This window comes from Periplaneta americana, chromosome 12, assembly GCF_040183065.1.
Source record: "Periplaneta americana isolate PAMFEO1 chromosome 12, P.americana_PAMFEO1_priV1, whole genome shotgun sequence".
Lineage (NCBI taxonomy): Eukaryota > Metazoa > Arthropoda > Insecta > Blattodea > Blattidae > Periplaneta > Periplaneta americana.
In genome coordinates, this window is record NC_091128.1 from 48431140 (window position 1) to 48445526 (window position 14387).

Here is a 14387-nt window from a genome sequence, read left to right on the forward strand (position 1 = left end):
AGAGGGAGGTTTAAATGCAATGATGTCAATTCTTCGATTACTGCCCTCACTGGATATGCCGTGGCATCTTAACAGTGGAAATTTTTCATTTTTTTTAATAATGTGTCTCTCAAGTAGTGTCCTTTACTATCAATGCATTGTTGAATGCGACTTGGGAAATTCTGAATCACTCTAACTAGAATTTCTTGAGGAATAAGACCAATTTCTTCCTGTATTGCATTTCTTAGGTCTGGCAAAGTACTCGGCCGATGTTTGAACACCTCAGCCTTAATTGCCCCCATAGAAAAAAATTTCAGAGTGCAAGATCTGGTGATCATGCTGGCCAAGGGACGTTGCCACGTGAAGAAATTAAGCGTCCAGAAAAGATGAGCAGCTACAACGGAATTACCACTTACCGGAAACGATACCACAGCGTAGGCACGTTCTTCACCCGTCCACGGCATAGTTGGAATTCGTTACAGATTACAGTTTGCACTAATTGAATGTCAGTTCCGTGTATTCAATGTCCTATTCAATTCTTGTTGTTTGCGCATGTCATTTGATATCGCTATGGCAACGCTTGTAAACCTAAATTTCCCACTGTTTAGATACAGTTCATATTAATACAGTTTCCTTATTTTAATCCATCTGTTCTCTATGTAAACTTTAAATTAGGGAGGATGTTTTGCCGCACCCTTTATATCTTACATTATCAGATTTATATTTTTGTCGTACTTTCCTCAACGCAAACTTGGGTTTTGAATTTAAAAAGGTATTAAATTTACTTTAAAATATCTGGCTCATATTTCAGCGGGCAACCATTTTTTGTACCATTGACGTACCTTGCTGTATTAATTCATAATAAGACGATGAAAAGCCTAGAATTTGTGAAGATAGGAGATCCTTTCCTTCTAAGACGGTGTTTGAAGAAGTAATGGGATTCAATTAATCTTTCCCCATGAATAATACCAGTGGTGATATTCGGCCGGTTCGTACGAACCGGTTGTTAAATTATTTCTAGGTAATATTTGCAATTACCATGGACATATACAATATAACTGGTTGTTAAACTTTTTTAATATCACCACTGAATAATACCGAGATCTCAGGACAAGTTAAATTTTATTAATTTCTGTCCCAGTGTATTTTAAAGTATTATAAACTTTATTTTATTTTCAAAACTCCCTTTGGATATTGAAAATTTCTCTAAATTCTATTAGACTATATTTGTTTCTTTATACATCAGTGCTTTTCAATGCGGTTTGTATTTTATTTTACATTGTTTTAAATTTATATATTCAAATATTACGTAAGGTTTGTATTATGATGGAAGAAATCAAAGTACAGATTTCGTTTTCAGTTACCATAAAACAAAATTTAACGTAAAAAACTGCGATAATTACAAGTATTCTTAGATAGAAAACAAAACATTACTTTATATATTAGAACATTGTAACAGGGGACACGACTATAATAGCAATTTAAATTATGATTTTGTTGTGATACCATCATTAAAGTGATTTTCAAAATCACACAAATTATATCTATTATAAATCATATTGTACTCGTACATAGTCTACACTGTTTTACTTTTAATTGCCTGCTAAAGGCTGACCTGACAAATAAAAAAAAAAACAAATTCTATCAACGGATACAACAGTCTCCATACTGATTTGTGTAGTATGCGTGAAGTGATGAACATCCGGAATATTGACCACCCTTACAATTATGAATAGAATTTTCATATTTACTCCGTATTCCATATTTCTTATACTCAACATTTTCTGTTGTGCAAAATATGTTTTGTGATTAGGGGGCCATCAATTTTCAGACGCATTTTTCCCTACTTAATTTCTGCGTAACCCATGACTGAATTTTGTATTTCCCTGCTCTTAATATTTCGATTACAAAATTTTTACAATTGCTAGCAAATACAGATGTTCAGTCATAGCAAATAAATAGATGATTAGAAGAACATTAGTATAAGTACCGGTACCGTAATTATTAACATAATTTTAAATATATTTTTTTAAACATGTTACAGTGCTTAGAGTACAAAATAATTTAAGTCCTACCTTTATTTATAAAATATGTATTCATTAATACCACGAGCTAAAAATCTCTTATTTATATCAGGAACTTATTGCATTAATTATATTCACATTATCTTTTGAATTAATAAAAAGAAGGAAAAATCGGTAAAAAAAATGTGGACAACTTGAATGCCAGTTATGTATATTAATACCGAAAATTAAAACATTCACATGGCTGATCTGATGAATTTTACTCTCAATTTATTAGCTAATTAGGATTATACAGAGTGTTTCTGAGGTAGTGTTACAAACTTTCAGGGATGATGGTGAAGGGCACATGCATCAATTTGAGATAAGCAACCCTGGCCCGGAAATGACCGAGTCGAAAGTTACAAGCAAAATTAGTTGTGTGAAATGAAATAATTTTATTCCTCAGGTCATCTTATTTATGTGTATTTATCTGTACATCTTACACATACTGTATTCATCTGACGTTGTTTACGTTGTCTACTTACAGTATTCCATTCAGTGCGCTGTCTGAGGGGTGTGGACAGGAAACTACACTAAAGCAATGCAGATAGCGTAATATGTAACGGACATGATCGGTCCTGATATGCACGTCTGTAGACAGCAGTGTATGTGTACAAGTTGCAGTGTCCAATCCTAGAAATGGAGGAGTTCACGAAAGCGGAATAAGCAGACCTAATTTTCGAATACGGATGAGCCAATGGGAATAGTAGACAAGCTCACAGATTGTATCGGGGAAAGTACCCACGTAGGAGACATCCGGCCCATACCATTTTTCCACGACTTTTCCAAAAGTTAAGGGAAGGAGGGCACGTGGTGCCAAATTACAATTCCATTTCCACACAACTAATTTTGCTTATAACTTTTGACTCAGTCATTTCCGGACCAGGGTTCCTTATCTCAAATTGATACATATGCCCTTCGCCATCATCCCTGAAAGTTTGTAACACCACCTCGGAAACACCTTGTATATTTTACCACCACCATTTTCAAATGTTAAGTGTTAATTTAAATTTTAGTATTTAAGTAGTAATATGATTAGACTTACCCCACTCAGACTTCCTGAGAGAGGACCAATCAGTCCCAGGATATCTGATCCACCACCTTCGCCATCTCCTCCACCCTAAATACCGCCATATGTAAGTAGATATTAGCCATTATTCTAAATGATATGAAGTTAGATTACGAATGTCATATTAATTTAAAGTTAGGTGTTACAAGTTTACTTTATTTTCCATTACAGTCAACTTTATTAACTACCACAAAAACATGCATAAATGTTAGTATTATTTTATTATTTTTGAAACAACTCTTAAGTCCTTAATATTATTTTAAAACCAACTCTTAACCCTATAATATATAGTATATGATTTATAGGGCTATAATTCATTAAATATATTATAAAAATAAATAAAGATTACATATATTTATTGTATTGTATTGTATTTATTGTATTTTACAAAATTTATGAGGGACTGGTAGTAATAAGATAAATTTTAACACAGAACATTACAGAAAAGTAGTATCAATATTGACTTCAGAAATACCTCAGGTACTAACAAAAGAAAACGAAACCATTACAAACTATATATCGATCTTTGTCCCAAACGAGTCTTGTTATTCAAGTACGAAACATCTCGACAATCTCAAATGTATCATAGCCAATAATGCGTGTTTAATTTTAATTATCAAATTCAGAACGAACAAAAGCAGACAACGTTGTGTCTTTGCGTCATTATTGGAAAAAAAAACCCTGAGGACAAAAGCAGTTGATAAATATATTTATAAAATTACTGAATGCGAAGGAAAGATTCATACAAATATTACATGCATTTGGCTCAAGGGTTTAAATGAAAATGATACCAGTGTCACAGACATATCTTTGTCGAGGCGGACATCTGACGTTGATGACGTAACTGTGCACTGGAAAAAGAATCACTGTCCGAATACTATCAACAGTTGGCGTTTCTCAGTCAGCTGCTTCCCATCAATGTGAAAGCTTCTGTTTACGAATAGAAGATCTCGACCCGACCTTCACGAATTATTAACGAATTCACAAATTGAAGGAGAAATTTGGATCTGACGTCAACTATTCCAGAATTTTATACGTGACCAATTTTAGAAGTTAGTTATTAAATACAATAAAAAGTGGATATATCATTACTCAATCTATACAGAAGAATACAAGAATAGTCCTGCACAGTAACCAATAAAGTTTATAGACAAAACCGCTTTGGGCACAAGAGTTTGTGAAATTTTGCAAGTACACATCATTTCACATTTATTCCGAATAGTTGGTCCGATGACTCCAAACGTCTTATTAACAACTGGGTTGTGTATACAACGTTTTGCATAATCGTTAAATCCATTTTTCATCAACTGAAAGCGAGTTTTTTTTTTTTTCCAGAATGACAACGCCTCAGCTCATCAATCACATTTGATATAGGTTATATAAGATTCAAGAACTGAGAAGCATTGAGCTTTTACGGCATCGAACATATATCCTAAACACGAAACTTACCGATTAAACGTCTAGATTTAATATCATTTCGAAGAATAATTTGTATTTGTACTGTGGCTGTTAAAAAATTATATATGAATGTCTAAGAACGAACCCAGTACATTGACATAAAGCACACAAAGCTTGCTAATTGACGATTATACTAGGCCTACGTGCCTTCAGTCTTTGACAATATAATCTGTTGACTTCTTCAAACAGAGAAATCAACACAATATATACTTGATAATGTTTGGGCATTGAAATTTATTCTTTTTAGATAACACTTATTCTGGCCTCAGGTAGGTTATTAAATGAAAGACATGTTTTATAATACAATCATTATTACCTGCTGCTCTATTCTACTTTCACTACTTTGCACTCCTTAATTAAGTTGATGTAGACAGCTTCTCGAGTCGCCTCTATTATCTTGTCTCTCGGAAACGTCCAGAGAAACAAAGTTGTTTATCTTACAAAACATATAGGCTCACCTGCATGTGTCTTACTGTAACTGTTGTACTTGGAAAGGAGTTTCTGATTATACTGCTTAGGCAGCAAATGTCAAAATGGAAATCTTGCGTATTTTATTGGCATAACGGAAGATTAACCCTTAAATAATACCGGACAGCTAGCAATTTTACGTGCGAACGACGCTGGTGCTGCATCCTAGGCGGCCGGTGTGGTGATACTCGTGAAACAAGCTGTAATCAACTGTAATATATATTGTTGCTGAGCTAGTTAATAGTTTTATTAATTAGTGCTGTGTTAAAATGTCAGGGTGTATATGTGCTGTTTATAATTGCTACAAAATTACAGCATTACAAATTGCTCCAAATCGTACTTTCGATTTCCGAGAGTTCATAAAACGTGAGTCAACAACATTCGTAAGTAGGCCTAGTTCCTTCGTCTTTGTGTTGATAGAGAAATACAAATTAGATTTTTTATTTAGACCTAATAAATGAATATAAGTTAAGATGTATTGGAAATTTTAAGATTTTATCAAATTAAGTTTTATTGTTGTCCACATGCCTTTACTAATTATTACAAGCATCAGATTACTACCATTTTATCTTTGCAGTTGTCAGCAATGTGTATATAAAGCATTATTGTAAATTCATTCTTAATGTCAGAATTGATTTTGTCTCACTAAAGCAAAGAAAAAATATGTAACAATTAATTATGGAAAGTAATATAAAGTATACAATATTTCTCATAATAGGGCCTATGCAGCTTTGATATAAGATATTAATTTTACATTAAATATTATTCACCGTTCCTTAAGTGTTTCATATATTATTCCACGTTTGTAACTCACGTTTTAAACAATAGTCCCAATCCCGCTATGTTAATATTTGTATATGTGGACGTAATTCCATCCCGCTTCGCTAGATGTCAGGTCCGCGATATTTCGCACTCACGCCAATGCTGCTAGTATACAGCTGTCCGGTATTATTATAGTAAGGTATTTGCTTAAATTGGCAAAACTTCATTTCTCACACCAGTTTATTAAACCGTGTCGGACTGTAAAGAAAACAACTATCGCAATGTCCACATTTTATGTGTTATACAATATTATAGTATTGTGAAATTTTAATTTTCCTACCGATGGTTTTTCTATTGTTCTATTAAAATTATAGCATATAGCCTATTAACTTGTTGTATCCTATAAGATATTTTACCAAATTAAGGGTTAATATTTTGAAATTAACCCTATATATATTTTTGGAGTATTTAATATGAATACTCCCCTTCATACAGACCTCAACCGGATTGGACAACGTAGGACCAATCAGATGCCAGAAGGAGAACCTACGACCTATCACAGCAAGTACTCCTCCCATCGAGATTACTATATATATAATAGCTGGCAGACTATTTCCTTATCCAACAACTGCTCTGAAGATGGCCACAACACAGCGGTCGAAACGTCAGCCAATAACACTAAGACAACGCGGTAGAAGCCCTGAAGCTTATTCACACACCATGTGTACGTAATGTTGAATTCCAGAATCTGCTATGCTGATCAGAAATTGCGTCATTAAGAGACTGTTTTGATTTATTTTATTTCAGAATCAGAGAATTTCTTAAAATTTGAATGTATTTGTGGGCACATAGTTTATAGTTTAAGTAAAATAATTACTACTCCCGTAACTTTCAGAGTTGTACACTGACGCAGTACTTGAAGTACATGATATTTTAAAGAAGTGAATTTAATTATTGTTGTTCATTATCTTTTAATTGTTAATATATTGTGAGAAGTCACAAAATAGGTAACTAGTAATAATAAACTGTTAATATATTACGTTCTAATCCAAGTGATAAAATCTACTCTAACTTCAGGTGGGAACACTGATTTACACGACTTCGTTTTGTGAGTGAACAGTTTGATTCCATGTTATATACTGAAAAAATATCTGTGAATACAGCGTTGGTAGTACCAGTAGTAGCAATTTATAGTAGCTTACATAAGCAACTAGATAAACACATGAATCATTAAATAATGCATAATGTGCTTTTAGAACAAAGAAATAAAGTAAACTGCATTGTAAATATTATTCCAAATTCCTCAGGTGACACATCCACAGACTTTCTTTTGTCACTCCTCTCCTTCTTCTTCTTCTTCTTCTTCTTCTTCTTCTTCTTCTCCTTCTTCTTCTTCATTACATGGATCAGTCAATGTGTCTTTGTCGTCTCCAACCATCTTTTTTTACGTCTTCCTCCTAACTACCTTCATATTCAAGTCATAGGTTTTAAATTGTTTCCAGAAGCAGAAAGCTATTCCAGTGTTCCAATTAGGAAATTAAAACATATCGGTATAATAAGCATCCAACAAACAAAACTCAGTGCGGAGAAACCAGCGGGCGTGACTGTCTCGCGCAGATGACGTCTGCTCCCTTTCCCAGCATTCTCTCAGTCTCCAAACACACCGCCGACACTATGCGCATGTGCACGTATTATCTTCTTGTGCTGAACTAAACACGTGTTTTGCTACAGAGTCAGGGAGTCACATAGCGTTTTATTTTAAATATTAATTTAATTTAATTATTTAAAATTTAAATATGAGGACAGTTCCAGTGAAGATAGAGACCGATTGTAACTTAGAAAGAGACGATGTTGACATCTTGTAATGTTATATTCACTTAATTGGTTATTGTTACAGCTGCTCTTTGAGTGCACATGTCCGCAACCGCAGCCGTTATAGCTATACCAGTAGCAGCTTATTAGAGAACTCGCCTACTGCAGGGGGGAAAGAGGGGTATAGCATGCGCGGCGCGAGGAGTCTGAGCTGAGTTTTGCTTGTAAATACCTATAATAAAAAAAATATATATCTCTATTTGCACTTTTAACTTTGAAACATTTGTATGCTCTATTTACACACTGTTAACCTCCCATTATATATTATTTTACCTTGGAGTTAATGGGTAAAATTTTGCATGCTCCTTCAAGCGTTTGGATGTTTATAAAACAGTATCTCAAAAGGATTCACTTGCAAAACGAAGAAGATAGCAACATTAGACAGTCTTTTGTGTTTATAAAGAGTGCTTAACGTGCATTTTTTATGTTATACAATTCATATAGCCTAATCTCTAGAAATGTGTATTTGTATGACTCGGAACGTCCCGTTGAAAGCCGTCAAGCACTTGCAGAGTGGCGTGGCACTAGTCTCGGCACTTCCACACAACAGACCTGCGATCAACTGCAAAGCAAGACTGCTTACAGAAACACGATCATTCCACAAACTCACACCCCTGTAGTACAGAGTTCACAGCTTTATTTTTATGCCATAATGATAAAGATGAGATTGCAGTGAGAATTCTAGCTAGAATTACGAAAATTCAACTTACTGTAATGTCAACAAAAAACGAACCGAGGTTCTTCAAGAAACTTGTTTTCAAAATTTCATTCGCTTCTACTGGGTGTTCATTTCAAAGTGTGTCATGACGTCACTGTTGTGAGTCAGCGATTTCAAGCGAGTTTCAGCTTTTATGTCAGAGAAGTTGCCTATTAATCAAGGCATTCAATCTGGGCTTGAGAACGTGTACGGTATAACTTGAAGTCGTAGCAACAGATGGCGGCTTCTACAGGCTGTGTGCTACCATAACCTCTTTCGAACTGTGTTTTGCCAAGTCGTATGCAGGATATTTGTTATCATCGGTGCGTACGGCAACATTCCACAACACAAATGAAATGCTCCGTGTTAATGCTGACCGTCCAAGTTAATGTCAACAAATACTGTACGTAATCGTCTTAACCCTCTCCCCATTTCCCGACATTAAGAAAAAAACTCACCTCAGTAGTCTACGTGTTTCTAAACACTTCACATTCCTACCACCACAGGCGTTACCGTACGTATCGCTAAGTACTCTTCGGAATGAACCCTGTACTTGCTAGGCAACTTCTCTGGCGCATAGGTAATACGCCTCTGCGGAAATGTAGGAAGATTGAATTCTCTAGGCTCATCGACTAGTCACATGACGGCATACAGCGAGCCACGACACACTTTGAACTGAACACGCAGTATAGACTGCAAGGTGCAGTTATCCGACAATGATAAACAATTTTCTTGCTCTTATTCTTAAAGAGTACATGTACAGATAAAGTAAGTTCAATTACATTTTCATAAATTATAAATTATAAACAGAGATGCTTTTGTTGCTATGAAATCAAATGACATCAGAATAACAGTAAATTATCAATACAGTATAAACAAATACATAAATTGATGTTTCATAATTTCGATATACAGGGTGTTAAAAAGTACCCAATATTTAAGGAAGTGCTAGTATGCATCACAACAAGAATATAATGTCTAATATACATGGGTCCTACAACACATACTTTCTGAGATCTGAACACTTGTTCATAGGAGGTGCTCAATGTGACGTCCATTCATGACAATGCATTCCTCTGCCCTTCTGCATAAGGAATTACGCACTCTTTGAAATTTGTTTCAATAAATTGATAAGGAAGTCCTGATAACGATCCCCAGTTAATCTCTGTGGTAGTACGTATGGTCCTATTGATCTATCACCAAGAACGCCTACCAATAAGTTGATCGAGAATCGGTGCTGATGCCTTGTTTCTTCAACTGCATGGGGATTTTCATCATTCCACACATGCTGATTACGAAAATTCACAACACCATCTCTGCTGAACCCCGCTCATATCCGCAACCAGACTTTTTTTTTTTTCAGTATTCCTTGCGACGTATCATTATTCCATGCCAAAGGTGTCAACTGCGGTATGATTATCTGGTAGTCTGCTGTATTGTAGGGCAGAGAAATGTATTGCCATAAATGGACATCACATTGAGCACCTCCTATGAACAAGTGTTCAGATCTCAGAAAGTATGTGTTGTAGGACTCATGTTTGTTAGACAGTTTTTTGTTTTAATGCATACTATAACCTCCTGAAATATTGGAAACTTTTTTAACACGCTGTATTGCACGCCTAAATTTAATTAATATTTTCGGCAAATAATATTATATATTAATTGCAAGAGGTTTCCAAAGTACTTGTAAACCAAAGAAGATATTTCCCGTCTGTTCGGTAAGACATTTCCAGTTTCCTTTGTCCTCTGCCGATTTACCTCGAATTATATAATCACAATTTAATATAGAAAAATAAAGAATGGAATTCTTAACTCATCAACATTGGAATAAAAGCGTTATAAAATTAAAATAGTGAAGTGTACCACATAATCAATAATATTCCCAGCCTCTTCGATTTTATAATTAAGTAATTGGTACTGTAATTATTTATGAAAGTAACAATAATAGCAATAATTAATGTAAAAAATAGTACTACGTATAAACGTACATAGCTATAATTTAAAGCAGTGAATTTAACTCGTGCACATGAAACACACGAATTAAGTATTCTATTCGATTGTACGTAACTTTAGAAACGAAAGAAGTAAAGTCACTAGTTGAAATTTCGTGGTACTTGATATGCAGTAAATCTAACGGTGCGTACGAGTGTGATCAACACCAAACTTTGAATTGGAGATTGCATTTTAATACAAGCATGTCACTGTTACTGAATAAGTCTAAACTTAACACGAATAAATGGGTCTAAATCTCAATAAAATGCTTATATGCTTATAATTTTAAACTTAGAAAAAGTGCCATAAAGTAAGTGAGAAGTCCATGAATCATTTAACATTTACTTCTCCGTTGTTTAATCTCCAATTTAGTCACACGGATAATATTACACATCTCACTTCATAAGTTCTATCGTAGAGACTAATTTTATTTGCCTACTTGATTTTCAGCAATATAGAACATCCTTCAATTATTTAAAGTTGCAAATATTGTTACACAATATATTCACAATGGGTTGTTTAAAAATTTTTGAAACAATGAAATCAAAGTTTGCCTTCCCGACCATCTTTGAATTAATCCTGTTTAAAAATTATACAAGTTTTCACTCATTTTTGTCGGCCTGGGTGACGCAATCGGTAGAGTGCTGGCCTTCTGTGCCCGGTTCGATCCCGACCCAGGTCGATGGCATTTAAGTGCTTAAATGCGACAGGCTCATATCAGTAGATCTACTGGCATATAAAAGAACTCCTACGGGACAAAATTTCTTGCACACAGGCGACGTTGATGTAACCTCGGCAGTTACGAATGCCGTTAAATAAAACTTACTTACTTACTTGCCGACCTCACATAAGCCCGCCATCGGTCCCTATCCTGTGCAAGCTTAATCCATTCTCTATCATCAAATCCCATCTCCCTCAAATTCATTTTAATATTATCCTATCATCTACGTCTCGGCCTCCCTTAAGATCTTTTTCCCTCCGGCCTCCCAACTAACACTCTATATGCATTTCTGGATTCGCCCATACGTGCTACATGCCCTGCCCATCTCAAACGTCTGGAATTAATTTTCCTAATTATGCCAGGGGAAGAATACAATCCGTGAAGTTCTGCGTTGTGTAACTTTCTCCATTCTCCTGTAACTTCATCCCTCTTAGCCCCAAATATTTTCCTAAGCACCTTATTCTCAAACACCCTTAATCTCTGTTCCTGTCTCAAAGTGAGAGTACAAGTTTCACAACCATAAATAACAACCGGTAATATAACTGTTTTATAAATTCTAACTTTCAGATTTTTTGACAGCAGACTGGATGATAACAGCTTCTCAACCGAATAATAACACGAATTTCCCATATTTCGTTAAATAAAACATAATTTAAAAAATTTCACTCACTATTGCATGGTTCCAGTTGCAAATGGCAACATATTAAACCTCATCTTTATATTTTCTTCTCAATACGAAAGAACTTACCCCACTGAGACTTCCTATAAGGGGTCCTAGGCTACCCAAAAGAGCACCGATGTCGGATCCACCACCTTCACCGTCTTCGTCATCACCCTAAACGTGCAGAGTTGTTAGTAATGAAACAAGCAGTTATCAAATGCATGCACATCTCAAACATAATAAGTTACAACACAACTATATAACAGAGGTCAAGTTCATACATGTTATACTATATATTCTGTACATTGTGTAAACTTACCCCGCTGAGACTGCCACTCAGTGGACCCAAACTACCTAGCAAAGCACCGATGTCAGAGCCACCACCTTCGCCGTCCTCATCGTCATCACCCTGTATGTCCAAGTAGTTAGTAGCAAGGAAGAATGTTATTTTATGTACACAGAACCTAACCTAAACCATTGCTTATATTTAATGCGAAGGCATTAAGAAGCGACTGTTAAAAATTTATGTTCTTCCTTGTAATGTTCTACAAGAGAAACGACTAGAAGCATTTGAAATGTGGATACGGAGAAGGATGGAACGTGTGAAGTGGGCAGACAGAATAAGAAACGAAGCTGTGTTGGAAATAGTGGGTGAAAAAAGAATGATGTTGAAATTGATTAGAAAGAGGAAAAGGAATTGGCTAAGTCACTGGCTGAGAAGAAACTGCCTTCTGAAGGATGCACTGGAAGGAATGGTGAACGGTAGAAGAGTTCGGGGCAGAAGAAGATATCAGATGATAGACGACGTTAAGATATATGGATCATATGCGGAGACAAAAAGGAAGACAGTAAACAGGAAAGACTGGAGAATGCTGGGTTTGCAGTGAAAGACCTGAACTTAGGCAGAACACTATAAATGAATGAAAATTTCAGTTTCCAAACCTCTCCCTAATAAGCATTTTTTGAGGTTTTGTTTGTAATCGTTTTAAAAGTGAAAATACACAGAAAATGTTTATATGGGGATAATATTTCCATTGCGCGAAACGAAAAATAAAATGTATTTACTTGAAAATAAATTTAAATAATTCAATCCATTTTATAAGTCAATCAGTATATCAGTAAGATATTATTTGTTTCTTTCTTACTCCATAAAGTGAATTCTATGATTTGTGTTTAATTTAGTTTTAAGGCCATGTTCATGGACATTCTTAGCGCGGGCTTCCGGTGGATGATCAGCGAACTAACGTTTTTCGTATTCATAAACTAGTGTTAGCGATATGATATGATATGAATTCTGTACAAGTAACCAGTCGATAGCCGGGGCTAATTTAGCACGCTCGTAGCGCGGGCTAGCGAAATGCCTATGAATAGCACCCTTGCTACTAATTTTATTTCAACAATATTTGCCTTGCATGTGCCTTTGGTTTGTCTTTTCGTGAGCCGGATTTTGAACTGATCCTTGAACCTAGGGTCACTTTTGTCAATTGTGCTCTCTATTTATTAGATGATTGTACAAGTACGACAGATGGCCTGGATGACATTCGTGAATCTGATTTTGACAGATGGACCATCCTGCCTCAGCCTTGACAGAGTCAGGTCTCATCCTCAGAGAAGTACCTAATAAGCCCAAAGTCCTGGAGGCACAAACTCTTTACTAAATCAGAATCGAAACCCATACTAACCACAGCACTTCACCCAGCCTATTTTAACTATATGAGATAATAACCGAACTAAGGAGAAATTGGAGAGTGTTGGTGGAACGATAGAGAGGAACTGGATTACCCAGAAGAAACCCTCTGCAACATCTGCTTTATGGGTCGTATATTTCATCACTACCTCGCCAGGGGTCGAACCCGCCTGGATGGAAGTCCTGCATTCTAGTGCTTGAATCAAGGACGGGGCTCGTTGTAAGTGTGGAAATAATGATTAAACACAAAGAGTTTATGTACCAACCGTAATTATGTATAATGTATTCTATGTCTTCTCCTAAGGAAATGGAAAGCAAATATAGTCGGGGTAAGCTTACTTCATAGCCAAAGGGTGAAACCTAACCATTTTTCCCCCATTACTACATAAGCTAGTGGATTGTGGTAATTTTCTAGATTGCAGGTTGAATTTCCTTTTGCCAACTTCGTTTCGAATTTCGATACTGACAAATACTACAAATGGTAGTGATTTTGCAACTGGTATGTTGGAAGCTGAGACAAATATCGATTATATTTTTTTCGATACTGGAGTACCATTAAATTAAAATTGTACTAGATTTCTGAGCCGGTTACTGGAAGCTAGTGAAATTTGAACATACTAATAATTAATAAAATTAATATCAGTATTAATATTAATACATAATAGTTATTTTATGTGTTGTGTTGTGGTTATATTTCAATACTATAGTCAGGTAAATTTTCGGAGTTAGTACTAATAATTTCATATGGTCAAACAAAATACATTTTTAGGTTAGGTCTCGTGAGTCAATTGTTTAGTCAAACCAATGAATTTCGTTTTGCCTGATCCCTTTCTCGTATAGTTTGCCTACGAAAATAGGTTACAAATTATTGAATTATTTAGAATAACCTTCCAACATAAAGTGTGGTAAGTAAATAAGTCATTTAGTACGTAGGATCGTGTGATATCTAGTAATACTT

General features: G+C 35.2%; 1 protein-coding gene across 1 annotated transcript in view; it reads right to left on the reverse strand.

Moving 5' to 3' along the window:
- LOC138709957 (uncharacterized PE-PGRS family protein PE_PGRS46-like) overlaps window positions 1-14387 on the reverse strand; it is a 166054-nt gene that overhangs the window by 52001 nt on the left and 99666 nt on the right. The window contains exons 28-30 of the mRNA XM_069840640.1: window positions 12062-12151; window positions 11830-11916; window positions 3088-3162 (exon numbers count right to left, since the gene is read on the reverse strand). Of these exons, the coding sequence (XP_069696741.1) occupies window positions 3088-3162; window positions 11830-11916; window positions 12062-12151 (252 nt within the window). The remainder of the gene's footprint in view (window positions 1-3087; window positions 3163-11829; window positions 11917-12061; window positions 12152-14387) is intronic.